Source organism: Myotis nattereri (assembly GCF_964212035.1).
Source record: "Myotis nattereri genome assembly, chromosome: 7".
In the NCBI taxonomy this organism is placed as follows: Eukaryota; Metazoa; Chordata; class Mammalia; order Chiroptera; family Vespertilionidae; genus Myotis; species Myotis nattereri.
The window spans coordinates 47,390,687-47,408,427 of NC_138082.1; the positions used below are offsets into that span (position 1 = coordinate 47,390,687).

General features: G+C 41.0%; 1 protein-coding gene across 1 annotated transcript in view; it reads right to left on the reverse strand.

The window, feature by feature from the left end:
* Positions 1-16,839, reverse strand: part of UBR3 (ubiquitin protein ligase E3 component n-recognin 3) — a gene marked incomplete at its 5' end in the record, with an annotated part of 186,279 nt that extends 169,440 nt beyond the window's left edge. The window contains 1 exon segment of the mRNA XM_081095514.1: positions 16,301-16,839. Within this exon segment, the coding sequence (XP_080951640.1) occupies positions 16,301-16,839 (539 nt within the window).
* Between the last annotated feature and the right edge of the window lie 902 nt (positions 16,840-17,741).

The following is a 17,741-nucleotide window of genomic DNA, read 5'->3' on the forward strand; positions in this document are numbered from 1 at the left end:
CCAAGAGACATATGAAAACATGCTCAAAGTCACTAATCATCCGAGAGATGCAAATCAAAACAACAATGAGGTACCATCTCACACCTGTCAGACTGGCTATCATCAACAAATCAACATACGACAAGTGCTGGAGAGGATGTGGAGAAAAAGGAACACTTGTGCACTGCTGGTGGGAATGCAGACTGGTGCAGCCACTATGGAAGACAGTATGGCGTTTCCTTAAAAAACTGAAAATGGAACTCCCATTTGACCCTGTGATCCCACTTCTAGGAATATATCCCAAGAAACCAGAAACACCAATCAGAAAGGATATATGCACCCCTATGTTTATAGCAGCACAATTCACCATAGCTAAGATCTGGAAACAGCCTAAGTGCCCATCAGTAGATGAATGGATTAGAAAACTGTGGTACATCTACACGATGGAATACTATGCTGCTCTAAAAAGGAAGGAACTCTTACCATTTGCAACGTCATGGATGGAACTGGAGACCATTATGCTAAGTGAAATAAGCCAGTCAATGAAGGAAAAATACCACATGATCTCACTTATTCATGGATAATAGAGACCATTATAAACTTTTGAACGGTGGTGGATACAGAGGCAGAGCTGCCTCAAACAGATTGTCAAACTGCAGCGGGAAGGCAGGGGAGGGTTGGGGGGCAGGAGGTAGGGGGGTAAGAGATCAACTAGAGGACTTGTATGCATGCATATAAGCATAACAAATGGACATAAGACACTGGGGGATAGGGGAGGCTTGGGGACTATCTAGGGCGGGGGGATAAAATGGACACATATGTAATACCCTTTGTAATACTTTAAGCAATAAAAAAAAAAAAAAAAAAGAAAAGAAAAAAAATTCAATTTACAGTAGCATTAAAAATAATAAAATACATAAGACTAATTTTAACCAAGGAGGTGAAAGCTCTATGCACTGAAGACTATAAAATACTGATGAAAGAAGACACAAATAAATGGAAAGATAACCTGTGTTCATGGATGTTAAGATCTCCATACTACCCAAAGCAACCAACAAATTCAATGCAATCCCTATCAAAATTCCAAGAGCATTTTTCACAGAAACAGAAGAAAAACTAAAGTTCACATGAAACCACAAAAACCCTAAAGAGCCCAAGCAATCTTGAGAAAGAACAAAGTTAAAGGCATCGTACTTCCTAATTTCAAACTATATCAGAAAGTGATTGTAATCAAAACAGAATGGTATTGGTTTTAAAAAAGACAAATTAATGGAGCAGAATAAAAACCCCAGAAATAAGCTCAGGCATATACAGTCACTAATATTCAACAAGAAAGCCAAAAATACACAATCGAGAATGGATAATCTCTTCAATAAATGGTGCTGGGAAAACTGGACATTCACATACAAAAGAATGAAATTGGATCACTATTTTATACCACTCATAAAGTTAACTCAAGTTGGATAAAAAACTTAAATACCACAAACCATAAACTCCTAGAAAAAAAAACATAGGGAAAAAGCTCCTGATGTAGACCTTGGCAATGATTTTTTAGATATGACATAAAAAAATACAAGCAAAAATAAACAAATGGTACGACATCAAACTAAAAAGTTTCTACACGGCAAAAGAATCAATCAATGAAATTAAGAGTAACCTAAGGAATGACAGAAAATATTTGCAAATCATTTATCTGATAAGGGGTTGATATCCAAACTATATAAAAACTCATACAACTCAACAGCAAAAAAACAACAACAAAACACTCTAATTTTAAAATGGACAGAGGACCTGATCTATCTCTCTCTCTCCCTCTCTCTCTCTCTCTCTGTCTCTCTCTCTCTCTCTCTCTCTCTCTCACACACACACACACACACACACACACACACACACACACACAGCTGACCCTTGAACAATACAAGAGTTAGGGATGCTGACTCCCTGCACAGTCCAAAATATGCATAGCTTTGACTCCCCAAAAATTTAACTACTACTAATAGCCTACTGTTGACTGCAAGCCTTCCCAATAATATAAACAATCAATTAACACATATTTTATATGTTATATTATTATATGCTATACTCTTACAATAAAGTCAGATCAAGAAAATATTAACAAAATCATAGGAAGAAAAAAATACATTTACAGCATTTATTGAAAAAAATTCCCATATATTTGGACCTGTGCAGATCAAACCTATGTTGTTCAAGGTTCGTGTGTGTGTGTGTGTGTGTGTGTGTGTATGTGTGAATATCATTCAGCCATAAAGAAGAAGAAAATCCTGCCATTTGTGACAACATGGATGAACCTGGAGGGCATTATTATGCTAAGTGGAACAAGTCAAGCAGAGGAAGACAAATACTGTATGATTTCACTTATATGTGGAAATCTGAAAAAGTTGAATTCATAGAAACAGAGTAGAATGGTGGTTTTCAGGGGCTGCAGGGTGAGGAAAGTAAGTTATTGGACATAGAGTACAAACTTTCTTTTTTTAAAAAAAGCTCCATTCTTTTTTTTTTTAACATATTTTATGGATTTTTTACAGAGAGGAAGGGAGAGGGATAGAGAGTTAGAAATAGCCATCAGCTGCCTCCTGCACACCCCCTACTGGGGATGTGCCCGCAACCAAGGTACATGCCCTTGACCAGAATCAAACCTGGAACCCTTGAGTCCGCAGGCCGATGCTCTATCCACTGAACCAAACCGGTTAGGGAACAAACTTTCAGTTATAAGATGAGTAATTTGGAAGACAGAAAAGGGCTGGAAGAGGTTAATGGGGGGAAAGGAAGACCTATGTAATACTTTCAACAATATAGATTTGTTTTTAAAAATGAGTAATTTGTGGGGATCTAATGTACAGTATAGGGACTACAGTTAACAATACTGTGTTGTATAGTTCAAATTTACTGAAAAAATTTTACTGAGGAAAGAAGGTAACCATGTGAGGTGGGGGGGTGGGTGTTAAATAACCTTATTGTGGTTGGTATTCATTTTATAATATATACATATATCAAATCATCATATTATATACCTTAAATTTATACAGTTTCATTTATCAATTATACCTCAATAAAGCTAAGGGGAAAATCAGCCTGGATAATCTTTCTAATTAAATTAAATGACAATGAGAAATTTTCTTAGTTTAAAAATCTATTATAGCCCAGCTAGGGTGGGTCAGTAGTGAGCCATCAACCAATGAACCCGAGTTCACAGTTCAATTCCCTATCAGGGCATATTCTCAGGTTGCGGGGCTCGATCCCCAGTGTGGGGTGTGCAGGAGGCAGCCAATCATGGATTCTCTCTCATCATTAATGTTTCTAGTTCTCTTCTTCTCCCCTTCCTCTCTCAAATCAATAAAAAAAAAAATTTTTTTTAAGAATCTATTATAGCCGGGCCAGTGTGGTTCAGGGGTTGAGCATCAACCTATGAACCAAGAGGTCATTGGTTCGATTTCCAGTCAAGGCACATGCTGGGGTTGTGGGCTTGATCCCCCCAGTAGGGGTGTGCAGGAGACAGCCAGTCGACATTTCTCATCAATGTTTCTATCTCTCTCCTTCTCCCTTGCTCTCTTTCTAAAAATCAATTTTTTAAAAAAATTTTAATGTAAAAAAAGAATCTATATAGCATTAAGGCTGAACCTTTTTAACCTCTTTCTAATCTCAAAACTCTTTTTAGTATTTAAAAAACTCTTCATCACCTTGAGATTTTTACATTACCTTAAATCCGTTTCATATTAGAATTCAGGTAATATTACATACTTATCAATATTTAATTATCTATTACTTAAAGTAGATTGGTGCATATTTTACTAAAATACTTTAAACTGTGCATATACATTTTATACACACTTTCTTAAGTAAATAAATTTGATAACATAAAAACACTTAAGATATACTAATACAGGAGAAACCAAGATGGTGGTGTAGGTAAACACTGGAAATTGCTACCTCACACAACCACTTCAAAAATACAACTAAAAGACAAAACGGACATCATCCAGAACCACAGGAAGGCTGGCTGAGTGGAAATTCTACAACTAGAAGGAAAGAAAAAAGCACACTGAGACTCAGAGGAGGTGCGGAAGTAAAGTGCAGAGGTATGGAGGCGCGCAGGAAACGACTGGCAACTGAGGACGCAGTTGTCTTTTTCAATCGGGAAGGAGTCTCAAGCTCCCGACTGCTCTGAACTCCAGTTCTGGGCGAGTCGCTGAGGACCCAGACTCATACGGGGAGAAACTGGACTGTCTGGCATCGGTCGGAACTTAAGGGCGGCTTTCTCTCAGAGGTGCTTGCAGTGATTACTGGGACACTGCGACATGGGGCCTCTTAGGGTAGAACTGAGGATCAGCCATAGCTGTTTGCTTCGCCCTGTTGATTCCCTGAGACCCCGGCCCACCCAAGCTGCTAGCAGAGGCTTTTGCATATGAAAGGCCTGGCCCTTTGCAATCTGAAAACTACCTAACAAACTGCAGCTGGGTCAGAGAGACCCAGAACTTCCAAAAGAAGGCCCAAGGCCCCACAGCAGCTTGTATTGCTTCACAGCTGGGCCTCATCTGGGCACCTCCAAACCCCAAACAAAGAAGAGGAATCTTCAGATCTCTCCATAGCTCCTGCTGGGTAGCCTCAGGCAGAGGCTAAATTAGCACCTCCTTTGAGATCCAGGAGCCAGTGTACCCTTTGGTCAGAGTGGGACCATCCAGATTACAACTCCTCAGATCCATAAGGGACACACTCAGGGGGCAGACTCAGTGAGCACCAAAGCCCCACTGAAGCAAGTCTTGCCCCAGAAGTGTGTCTCCAGCACAGAAGTTCTCCCACCGCAGACATAGCTGATTCTCACAGACAATTGGCCTGGAGGTCAATTCCTCCCAGTGATACCTACAACAATCAAGGCTCAACTACAACAAGACTGTGCACACAGCCCACAAAGGGGTGCACCAAGAGTGTCCACCTCAGGTAATTGGGGAGGCTGAGCCACTGGGCCCTATAGGACACCTAGCACAGAAAGCCACTCTATCGACACAGCGAAGTATAAAAAATGTGGAGACAAAGAAACAGGTCACAAATGACAGAAATGGAGGAGAGCAAACTACTGGATATAGAGTTCAAAACCACACTTATAAGGTTTTTCAAGAATTTTCTAGAAACCGCCGATAAATTTAGTGAGACCCTCAAGAAATTTAGTGAGACCCTCGAGGTTATGAAAAAGGACCAACTAGAAATTAAGCATACACTGACTGAAATAAAGAATATTATACAGCCGAAACCGGTTTGGCTCAGTGGATAGAGCGTCGGCTTGCGGACTGAAAGGTCCCAGGTTCAATTCCAGTCAAGGGCATGTACCTGGGTTGCGGGCACATCTCCAGTAGGAGATGTGCAGGAGGCAGCTGATCGATGTTTCTCTCTCATCGATGTTTCTGACTCTCTATCTCTCTCCCTTCCTCTCTGTAAAAAATCAATAAAATATATTTAAAAAAAAAAAAGATTATTATACAGAGATCCAACAGCAGTCTAGAGGATCCCAAGAATCAAGTCAAAGATTTGAAGTACGAAGAAGTATAAAACACCCAACTGGAAAAGCAAAACGAAAAAAGAATCCAAAAATATGAAGATAGTGTAAGGAGCCTCTGGGACAACTTCAAGCATACCAACACCTGAATTACGGGGGTGCCAGAAGAAGAGAGAGAGCAAGATATTGAAAACCTATTTGAAGAAATAATGACAGAAAACTTCCCCTACCTGCTGAAAGAAATAGACTTACAAGTCCAGGAAGCGCAGAGAACCCCAAACAAGAGGAATCCAAAGAGGACCACACCAAGACACAGCATAATTAAAATGCCAAGAGCAAAAGACAAAGAGAGAATCTTAAAAGCAGCAAGAGAAAAAAAGTCAGTTACCTACAAGAGAGTACCCATACAACTGTCAGCTGATTTCTCAACAGAAACTTTGCAGGCCAGAAGGGAATGGCAAGAAATATTCAAAGTGATAAATAGCAAGAACCTACAGCCAAGATTCCTTTACCCTGCAAAGCTATCATTCAGAATTGAAGGTCAGATAAAGAGCTTCACAGATAAGAAAAAGCTAAAGGAGTTCATCACCACCAAACCAGTATTATATAAAATGCTGAAAGGTATCCTTTAAGAAGAGGAAGAAGAAAAAGGTAAAGATACAAATTATGAACAACAAATACACATCTATCAACAAGTGAATCTAAAAATCAAGTGAATAAATAATCTGATGAACAGAATAACCTGGTGAATATAATAGAATCAGGGGCATAGAAAGGGAGTGGACTGGCTATTCTCTAGGGGGAAAAGGGTGTGGGGGGTGGGGGAAGAGACTGAACAAAAATCGTACACCTATGGATGAGGACAGTGGGGGGGGGGGGGTTAAGGACAGAGGGTGGGGTGGGAAGCGGGTGGAGGGGAGCTATGGGGGAAAAAAGAGGAACAACTGTAATAATCTGAACAATAAAGATTTAATTTTTTTAAAAAAGAGAAAAAAAAGATGTTTACAAAAAGAAAAGATATACTAATACAGAAACTCAGAATCTGAGTTAAAAACCCTTCTCAATATTACTCCAAATAAACTTAATAGAAAGTACCATTTTCCTTTTTGTCAATGAGAAGGGTTAACTAATGTTAAAGTTCAGGTTTATAAAAACCTAAACGTCTTTTCTTTCAGAGTACCTAAGTACAAGAGAGTAATATGAGTAGATAATGAGAAATATTAACAAAACTATAACACATTACAATAACAATTTCAGAGATAAAGAACACCTACCTACCTTATAGGTTTGTTTCTATTTTCTTTAATGAACTATATATAATTATCCCTGTTTTCTAAAATTTCACTTTACACCACTTCAATTTAATGGAAGACATACATTATTAACTAATTTTGCTAACCAAAAGAAATCCAAAAAGGATTTTTGCTCTTCCAAAAAAAAGGCAAAAACAGTGTTTAATGTTTGTTTTGCAGTGAGCTGTGGTAGAGCTATTCAGAAAAATAGAAGACACTTAAAGGTGTTGATAAAAATATACTTCTTATTGTTTCATTCACATGTAAGCAGTCGGAATAACCAAGTGATATTTTTCTGAATACATGAGTAGATACATTAGTCCTTTTGCTGAAAAATACCTTAAAGAAACCAATAGGTGTTTTCCGGTATAATAAGCGTGCTGCTCACCCACCTGGCATTACCAAGTATGGTGGTAACATTTATGTTGTGTTCTTACTGCTGAATACAATACAGTTGCAGCCACCATGTGATCAAAGCCTAAAAGGCACAATTAGGGCTTATCATATGAAAAATACGATGTGTTTTATTGTAAGTGCCATTGACAGAAAGGGCAACTCTGAAGCATCTTTATAAGAGATCTAGAAAGAGTACAATATAAAATTGGCAACCACCAACCTTAGAGATGCTCTCAATGGGCTAACAGTCTGAATGAAAACTGGCATTTGGAGGAAACTGTCACAAAGCAATAAACAATTTTTTTAATATGTTTTATTTATTTTAGAGGAATAGAGAGGGGGAGAGAGAAACATCAATCAGCTGCCTCCTGCATTTCCCCTACCAGGGATCAAGACTGTAACCCTAGCCAGGAATCAAAACAGCAACCTCCTGGTGCATGGAGCGATGCTCAACCCTAAGAAACCTAAAACACCAATCAGAAAGAATGTATGCACCCCTATGTTCATAGCAGCACAATTTACAATAGCAAAGATCTGGCAACTGCCCAAGTGTCCATCAGTAGATGAACAGATAAAAAAAGCTGTGGTACATTTACACCAGGGAATACTATGCAGCTGTAAAAATGAAGGAGCTCTCTCCCTTTGAGACAGTATATATAGACCAGAGGTGGGCAAACTGTTTGACTCGAGGGCCACAATGGGTTCTTAAACTGGACCGGAGGGCCGGAACAAAAGCATGGATGGAGTGTTTGTGTGAACTAATATAAATTCAAAGTAAACATCATTACATAAAAGGGTACGGTCTTTTTTTTTTTTTAGTTTTACTCATTTCAAACGTGCCAGATCCGGCCAGCGGGCCGTAGTTTGCCCACAGCTGGTATAGAGGGACCTGGAGAGTATTATGCTAAGTGAAAAAAGACAGTCAGAGAAAGACAAGGATCTCACTCATATGTGTAATCTAATGAACAAAATAAACTGATGAACAAAATAGATCCAGAGATATAGAAACATGGAACAGATTGTAGAATCTCAGAAGGAAGGCAGGGGTGGGTAGGTGGGAAGAGATCAACTAAATAACTTGTATGCATATATGCATAACCCATGGACACAGATAATAGGGCGATGGAAGTCTAAGGCAGAGGACAGGGGTGGGTTATAAAGGTGTCAATTGGAGAAAAAAGGGGACATATGTAATACTTTGAACAATAAAGGTGGTTGTTGTTTTTTTAATGAAAGCTGCGTTTGTGGAAGTTAATAAAGATGATGATGGCCCTGGCCCGTGTACTCAGTGGTTAGAGCGTCAGCCCATGCACTGAAGGGTCTCAGGTTTGAATCCTGGAAAAGGGCAAGTACCCGGGTTGCAGGTTCGGTCCCTGGCCCCTGGTAAGGCACATGCAAGAAGAAACCAATCGATGTGTGTCTCTCTCACCAATGTTTCTTTCTCTCTCCCTCCCTCCTCCCTTTCCTTCTCTTTCTCTCCTTCCTTCCTTCCTTCCTTACCTCCTTTCCACTCTCTAAAAATCAACGGGAAAAATATCCTCAGGAAGGAGTAACAAAAACAAAATGATGTTGAAGAGGTTTTGGCATCCCGTGACCAACAACTTACAGATTAAGAACTAATGTAATTAATTGCAAGAGGAAAGAATATGAACCAAAAACTATTGCAATAGCAAATGAAGTCAACCGAAAATGAAGTCATCCAGGAACTGAAGGTGAAGCACTTGCATGAGATTTTTCACGATGAATGACCTTGCTGCAATGACTACAGAAAAGTCTGACTTTAATTTTGAAAGGGCATGTAGGTTTAGGACAAGTTTGCAGGATGTTTTGAGCCTACAAAGAATTATATGATAGAAAAATGTGTCATGCTTAAGCAGACAAGCATATTGTAGAATATCAAGCCTTCCACATCAGCCACAACAGATAGCTAACCTTGGACCTCAACTTTCAATATTAAGACAAGCAGACATAATCTGCCTGCCCTGATGGATTCAGACAATGATGAGATGTTAACAGATGTCCCTCTGCCTCTCTCTTCTACACCTACCTCCCACTACCCCAACTCCATCAACTCTGCCTAATACAGCATCATCACCACCTCTCAACTTCCAGTGTGCTCACTGTCTTCCCAAATCTAGTAAGGCAAACTATACCATATATACATTATTTATACTTTATACAGGCTGTGTACTTATCATATGATTCTTGCTTTTAATATTGTTAGTGTTATTTTAGGTTTTGCATGTTATCTGGTATGATTTGGTAGGTTATTTGGGGAATCTAAGAATACTCAAAAAATCTCCATATAAATTAATGGTAATTGTTTTTCACTTTGTACCATTTCTGCTTACAGAAGATTTCATAGGAATACTCTGTTTTCTGATAGCAGGAAAAACCTGTACTCGGGGGACCTTTCAATCAGAATTTTTTTAATATATTTTTATTGATTATATAGAGAGAGGAAGAGAAAGGGAGAGAAACAAAAACATCAATAGGCTGCCGTACCCAACCAGGGATCAAACCTGCAACCTGGGCATGTGCCCTGACCAGAATCAAACCAGCAACCCTTCGGTGCATAGGATGATGCTCAACCAACTGAGTCACACTTGTCAGAACTCAACCAGAATTATTTAACAGACTTCTCCTTTTCTTCTCTTTCTCATTCTCTCCTATGCATTTATACATATACACATGAACAACACACATAAATTCATGCAGATTTCAAAAAGAAACTAAGTCCCTTTATAGGGAAAAAGAAAATGTCCTCACATTTTAAGAACCAGCACATCTTTGTAAACTACCTGACAAAAAGACACTGCTCATAGCTTATAATAACCCTATTCTATTATAAATAATGAGGCATTGCTTAGCAAAATGGAAAGTCCTCAGAAACTGTCTCCTGCCCAGGTTTGCTAATAATCTTATTTAGTTGGGAAAGAATGTGCATTTTTAGATCCAAAAAAAAACATGGTTCTACTATATGAGTCAACAATGTTTTTCTTATAGGCCAGATAGTAAATATTTTAGGCTTTGAGAGGCAGTCTCTGTAGCAACTACTCAAGTCTGTCTGTAGAGTGAAAGCAACCATGAACAATATAAATAAATGAGTGTGATTTGTTCCAATAAAACTTTATTTATAAAACAAAGCAGCCAATTCCTGCACATTAATGTTAACTCCATGTTCTACAAGGATCCAAATGATGAACAACCATAGAATCGAAAATGCAAAAGTCTACCTATTCTATTAAATTAAGCCATGTTCTATTAATCAATGAGGCCAGTGTCTTATAACTTTCTGCGTACAGTGGGGCCTTAACTTACGAGTTTAATTCGTTCCGTGACGGAGCTCGTAACTCAGATTACTCGTATGTCAAATCTTAAAGGGAACAAGTGAGACACGTGATGCTGGGCTGATGTTGTGGTGTTCACTGTGACGTTCACTGCGCCAACTAGCGGTGGGGTATCTGAAGCTGGCTCGTAACCCAAATTTTAGCTCGCAACTCAAAGCAAAAAATCGGCCAAGAGACAGCTCGTATCTCGAAACACTCGTTAGTCGGGACACTCGTAAGTCAAGGACCCACTGTATAGGTCTTTTACCTTAATGGTTGAATTTATTCCAAGGTACTTTTTATTCATATTTTTTTTTTTTACTTTTTATTAATATTTTAGAGAGAAGAAGTGAGAAGGCAGGAAAGAGAGAGAGTGAGAGAGAAACATCAATCAATTGCCTCCCACACGCGCCCCAACCAGGGATCGAACCCACAACCTGGGTATGTGCCCTGACTGGTAATCGAACCTACCACCTTTCAGTGCACCTGACAACACTCCAACCAACTGATCCACACTGGCCAGAGCTCCAAGGTATTTTTTAATGCAAATATAAATGGGATTGTTTTCTTAGTTTCCCTTTCTGGTAGTTCATTGTTAGTGTACAAAAATACAATAAATTCTGGGCATTTATTTTGTATCCTGCTACTTTAATGAATTTATTCATCAGTTCCAGTAGCTTTTTGGTGGAATATTTAAGGTTCTCTCTATATAGTTTCATGTCATCTGCAAATAAAGACAGTTTTACTTCTTCCTCTCCAATTTGAATGCCTTTATTTATTTTTATTGTCTGATTACTCTGCCTAGGAATTCAAATACCATGTTGAATAAAAGTGTTGAAAGTGGACATCTGTGTCTTGTTCCTGACCTTAAGGAAAACTATTTTAGTTTTTCGCCATTAAGTATAATGTTAGATGTTGGTTTGTTACATATGTTCCTTATTATGTCCAGGTATGTTCCTTCTATTCCTACTTTGCTAAGAGATTTGATCATGTTAATGGATTTGTGAATACTGAACTAATCTTGCATCCCAATAAACCTACTTGATCATGGTGTATAATCTTTTTTATGTGTTGCTGAATTCAGTTTGCTAATATTTTGTTGAGGACTTTTGTATCTATCATCATCAGAGATATTGGCCTAGGGTATTTCACTTTTTTCAAAATGTCTCTGTCGGGTCTGGAATCAGCATAGTGTTGGTCTTGTAAAGTGCGCTTGGGAGCATTCCTTCCTATTTAATTTTTTGGAACATTTTGAGACGGGCAGGTGTTCTTCTTTGAATGTTTGGTAAAATTCACCTGTGAAGCTATCTGGTCCAGGACTTTTATTTGATGGGAGGTTGTTGTTTTTTTCCAATTTCATTAGTAGTTATTGGTCAGTCTGCTCATATTTTCTGACTAGAGGCCTGGTGCACGGATTCATGCACTGGTGGGGCCCCACGGCCTGGCCTGCAGGCATCGGACCAAAACTGGCTGTCCAACATACCCTGAGGGGTCCCAGATTGCAAGAAGGCGGTTCTCAGGTGCCGCACCCTGGAATCAGGCTCCCTCCTCTCTGGTTCTGGGTGCATCACACGAGAACCGCAGCTACCAAGTCACCACAACTCAGCAGCTCCTGCGTTGAGCATCTGCCCCCTGGTGATCATTGCATGTCATGGCTACCTACCGGTCAGACAGTCACTTAGGTGTGTGTGTATGTGTGTGTGTGTGTGTGTGTGTGTATATATATATATATATATATATATATATATATTCTTCTTGATTCTTGATTCACTCTTGAAAGATTGTATGTTTCTAGAAATTGATCCATTTCTTCCAGGTTATCTAATTTGTGGCATATAATTGTTCATAATTTTTCTTTAATCCTTTGTATTTCTGTGGTGTCAGTTGTCACTTCTCTTTCATTTCTGATTTTATTTATTTTGGTCCTCTTTCTATTTTTCTTTATGAGTCTAGCTAAAAGTTTATCAATTTTGTTTATCTTTCAAAGTACCAGCTCCTGGTTTCATTGATCTTTTGTATTTTTTTTAGACTGCATTTCATTTTTTTCCACTCTAACCTTTATTTTTCCTTTCTTCTATTCACTTTGGGCTTTGTTTGTTCTTTATATAATTACTTTAGGTATAAGTATAGATTGCTATAAGATTAGTATGTATACCATCTACAGCCCAGATGCCCTAAACCTATATGAGTACCTTCAAAGAAACTCACTGACATAGTTTCGTTCCCACACTGAAGCATCACAATTAGAAATCAGCTTTGCTTTTCACCCAGATCAACCTGATAATTACCACTGTGTTCCAAAATTCAGAGAAGAATCCATATTATTTCTTAATTTCATGTTTTTAAAGGATTTCCTAAATGCTTAAACTAGTCTGTGAAGTAAAAATGACTAAATATCAGTAAAGAATTGTTTCAACTCCTTCCTCTATATTTTGAAATGCCTCTAATATAAAGAAAAAAGTGTTAGTTTAAAAAGAAAAAGGCCCAACAGAATGGAATATTTAAAAAAATACAACAGTATTAAATGAAAGTACGAATAAGAATGTTATTTGTAGAGACAGTAGAGAGAAGTGTTGAGTGGTCAGGCTCCAGAGCCAGCATGCCTAATTTAGTGCTTGTGTAATCCTGGGCAAGTTTTTTAAAACTCTGTGCCCCACTTTCCTTTTCTATACAATGGGGATAATAACAGTAATAATCTCAGAGTTGTTGAAGATTAAATGAGTTAAATCATGTAAAGCAATTAATATTTTTATTGTCGTTGTTATACATTTTATTGATTTCAGAGAAAAAGGGAGAGGGGTAGATAGATAGAAACATCAGTGATGAGAGAGAATCATTGATCAGCTGCTGCCTGTACGCCCCACACTGGGGATCGAGCCCACAACCCAGACATGTGCCCTGACCAGAAATCTAGCCGTGACCTCCTGCTTCATAGGTCAGTGCTCAATCACTGAGCTACACCAGCCAGGCAAGCAGTTAATATTTGACCACTGTTTTCCAAATAGGTGGATAAAAGTCCAAACTTTTAATAACACTGTTGATAAGGCTGTTAGAAAACAGGGAGTCTCATTCCCTGCTTAGTATTAAGCCTCATGGAGGGCAATTTGGAAATCCCACTTTTGAGAATGTATTCCATTGATATTCTTGCACAGGTCTGAAAAGACAGGTATTCCAGGTTTTATATCGGAAACCAAATATCCATCATAAGTGATGATTAAACAAAGTATGGCAACTTCATGACATGGAACACTATGTAGCAGTTTTGGTTTTTTTAAACAGATTGGCATGGAAAGATCTCTTAAATCTTTTCATAAGTGAAAAATGTAAGATGTGTAGAACAATGCATATGGCATGTTATGTTTTGCATAAAAAAGACTGAAAAATCAAAATACATATTCATCGCTGTTGGTTTTTGCACTAAGAAACTAACAATGGTGGGACGAAACTGGGCAGATGGAAGACAAGATGGGAGGGACACTTCAAACTGTTTATGTTTGGGCTTTTTTTTGCTATATGAATATTTTACCTATTCAAATATTAATTTTAAAAACTATTTTCTTAATGTTAGTACTTGGTGATGCAGAGACATGAAGAGATAAACCAAAAGAACTTATATGCATAGCCCACAGACAATAGGGTGGTAAAGACCTGGGGGCGTAGGTAGGGCTGGAAGGAGAGGGGTATAGGGGGAGGAATGGGAGACATCTGTAATACTATCAACAATAATATATATATGAAAAAACGAATGCCAGTCTTTATGCTCTTAAATATTAGCTGCAATTATTTCTGTTATTTTTTTCCAAATATATATTTTTTATTTCAGAGAGGAAGGGAGAGGGAGAGAGAGATAGAAACATCAATGATGAGAGAGAATCGTTTATCAACATGTGACCAATAGAGCCCACAACCCGGGCATGTGCCCTTGACTGGAATCGAACCTGGGACCCTTCAGTCCGCAGGCTGACACTCTATCCAAACCAGCTAGGGCTATTACTGTTGTTATTAGTAACACTATTAGTAGTAGTAGTAGTAGTAGTAGTAGTAGCAATCTCAAAAAACCTTTCTTTTTAAAAAATATATTTTTATTGATTTTAGAGAGAAAGGGAAAGGAAGAGAGAGGAGAGAAACATCAATGATGAGAGAGAATCATTGACCAGCTGCATCCTGCATGTCCCACACTGGAGATCGAGCCTGCAACCCAGACATGTACCCTGACCAGGAATCAAACCATAACCTCCTAGTTTATAAGTCAATGCTCAACCACTGAGCCACACTAGACAGGTATCTAATTTTTTTAATCCTCACATGAGGCTATGCTTTTCATTGATTTTAGAGAGAGAGTTAGGACGAGGGGAAAGGAGGAAGAGAGAAACATCAGTTGCCTCAAGCCTACCAGAGATAGAACCACAACCTGGGTATTGCCCTGACCAAGAATCCAACCGGTGACCCTTCAGTGCACAGGATGACGCTCTAACCATTGGATATACTGGCTAGGGCTCAAAATGCCTCCTTTCTAAAGCCTTTTTCTTACTCTCTCTGCACAGCAGCCTCCTATAACTCCTGAACTATATAAGGAATTTATCATTTTCTATTCTATTGTTAGTGGCTTAAGTCTTATTCCTGTTTAATATCCCAGGAACCTTGCTTTCACCTAGTAGATACAAACATTCTGGAGAAACAGTAACCTACAAGCACTCCAAAGAAGAAAATGGTGACCATTTCTAAAGGGATTATACTCTATAAGACTTCAAATTTGAAAAACTTGAATAACTAGATTTGCTAGCATTCTTTCAACTACTACTGCCCAGCTAAAATTTTCTCTGGGTCACAAAGTTTTTCCTTATCCCAGGACTTCCCTAAACATGGGAATCATGTCCCAAGCCACGACACTACATGGACGAACTCTTTAACGCGCTGCAATCACTGAAATGTCTTCCGTCCCAAGTCCCAACACCCTGGTACATCCTTCCTATTGGAAAAGCATTTGTTTTGAGTGTCTCCTTTTAGAAAGATGGCACGTATTAGACAGCGAATAAGGTGCGCTTTTCATAAAGCTGGAGAAGAGCTCACGCCTGATTCCTAATTTGCTCAGTGTTTTGTTTGTGCTCCTGGTACAGACGGTAGTCTATCACTGACGGCTCGGTAGCCCAATTCTAGATGTCATTCCAGCACACCAAATACCCCACTGACAGCTCAACAGCCGCTTTCCGTGCAGGCCCCTCCCACTCGCTCCTCCCTCAACCCCCACAAGCTCCAGGGCTCCTCCGCACAGAGAGACTCGCTGACAGTTCCGAAGTCCTTCTCCCTACGCTGTCCTCCCCTGCAGCTGCAAGACCACCTCCCCGCCTCTCATCATCCCGCGATCCCATTCGGTCCCCAATACCCCTCCCAGCCAAACCAAATCACACCATCATCGCTTCCCAGGAAGCACGCCGCTTTCTACAGCCTTTCCCAACAAGTGCACCATTGACAGTTCGATACCACATTCCCCAAGAACCCTTTTCCTCCTCCTACCGCACGCACAGGCTCTTTGCTCGCTCTCACTCAGTCGCCCTGGCTTCCCCGAAAATTCACGGCCCGATCCTTAAACCTGCCCTCCGCTCTCCCCTCCATCTCACCCCCTCTCCGCCGCTGACAGCTCAGACCCCTCCAGCCCCGGGTGCCCGCACCCTCCCACCCCTGCTCCCTTCCCTTCACGGCTCAGGATCCACCCCCAGACCCCCATTCCCGGTCTCCCAAAACCCGGGCCCGGACCTCCCGCTGCGCTCCCCGCCCCGGGGGAGGGCTCCACTCACCCGCTCTCCCGCATCACGTTGCTGTCCCCGCAATCGCAGGCGCCCCCGGCCTGGCTGCGGAACATGTTGAAGTCGTGTCCCGTGTGGTCGCCCTGGTGGAAGCACTCGGCGCACAGCGACATGCAAGGGGAGATGCCGCACGTCCGGCAGCGGTAGGCCACGAAGTTGGCCGTCCAGACCAGGCCGCAGAGCGCCGCCGGGTCGTAGGCCCGCACCGCTGCGCAGAACTCCTCGTAGCCGCCGCCGCCCGCCAGGAGGCACTTACACCACTCCAGGGCCTCCTCCTCGGCCGCCCCCGGGCCGCCGCCGCCCGCCGCCGCCTCCTCGCCGTCCGCCGCCACGGCCAGCGGCCGCTCGGCGCTCAGCACCCGCTCCAGCAGCGCCTGCAGCTCCTCGGCGCCCGCCCGGTTGTCCGGGCGGCTCAGGGCCGCCTTCAGGTGCGCGGCGGTGGCCGCCTTGTCCAGCGCCAGCCCGGCAGCGGGCAGCTCGGGTTGGGGCGGCTGCGGCCCCCCGACGGCCGCCGCGGCCGCTGCCGCCATGATGAGAGCTCAGAATTTGGAGAGCCCAGGGCTGGCGGCTCCTCCCGGGAGGGTGGGGGAATTGACTGCTGCGATTGCTCGGCCGCCCAACTCTCGCGATAGCCGGGAGCTGCCGCGCACCTTGGCCCCGGCTCCTGCACACGCCCCCTCAGACTGCGGTGCCGGTGCGGTCTGCGCGCGCCGCGGCTCGCCCGCGAGGCTGCTGCATTCACCCCACCACCTCTGGGCTCTCAAAGTTAAGAGCAACTGAAATATTTCATATGAGAATTCTTTAGTATGAAAAATCTTTAATGTGGACAATGGTGGGGTTTTTTTTTAATGTGCCTGGATGTAGGAATTATACGCAGCATCTTTCAGGTGTGTTTTAAGCATCTGCATTTCGTTTAGCGATATAAATTCCCATTGTCGAATCCATACTTAATATGTCAATGGCAAATGGACACAGAAAAGGTGCTCAGCATCATTAGTCGTTAAGGAAATGCAAATTAAAGCTACGAGATACCGCTATACACACCCACTAGAATGGCAATGATCAACAAGACAGACAATAACAAATGCTGGCAAGGACGTGGAGAAGCAGGCACCCTCATGCTTCACAGATGGGAATGTACAATAGTACAGCATGTGGGAAAAGTTTGACAGTTAGCTTGACATTTACCACAGAACCCTTCAATTCCACTCCTAGGAATCTACCCAAGATAATTTACAACATACATCCACACATAGACTTAAAGGTAAATATAGTAGCCAAAAAAAACCTGGAAGCAATCCAAAAGTTTATCAATTCGTAAATGGTTAAACAAAATGCGGTATATTCATATAATGGTATACTACTTAACAATAAAAAAAAGCATGAAATATGTGCTATAACATGGATGAACTTCAAAAGTCTTATGTCAATG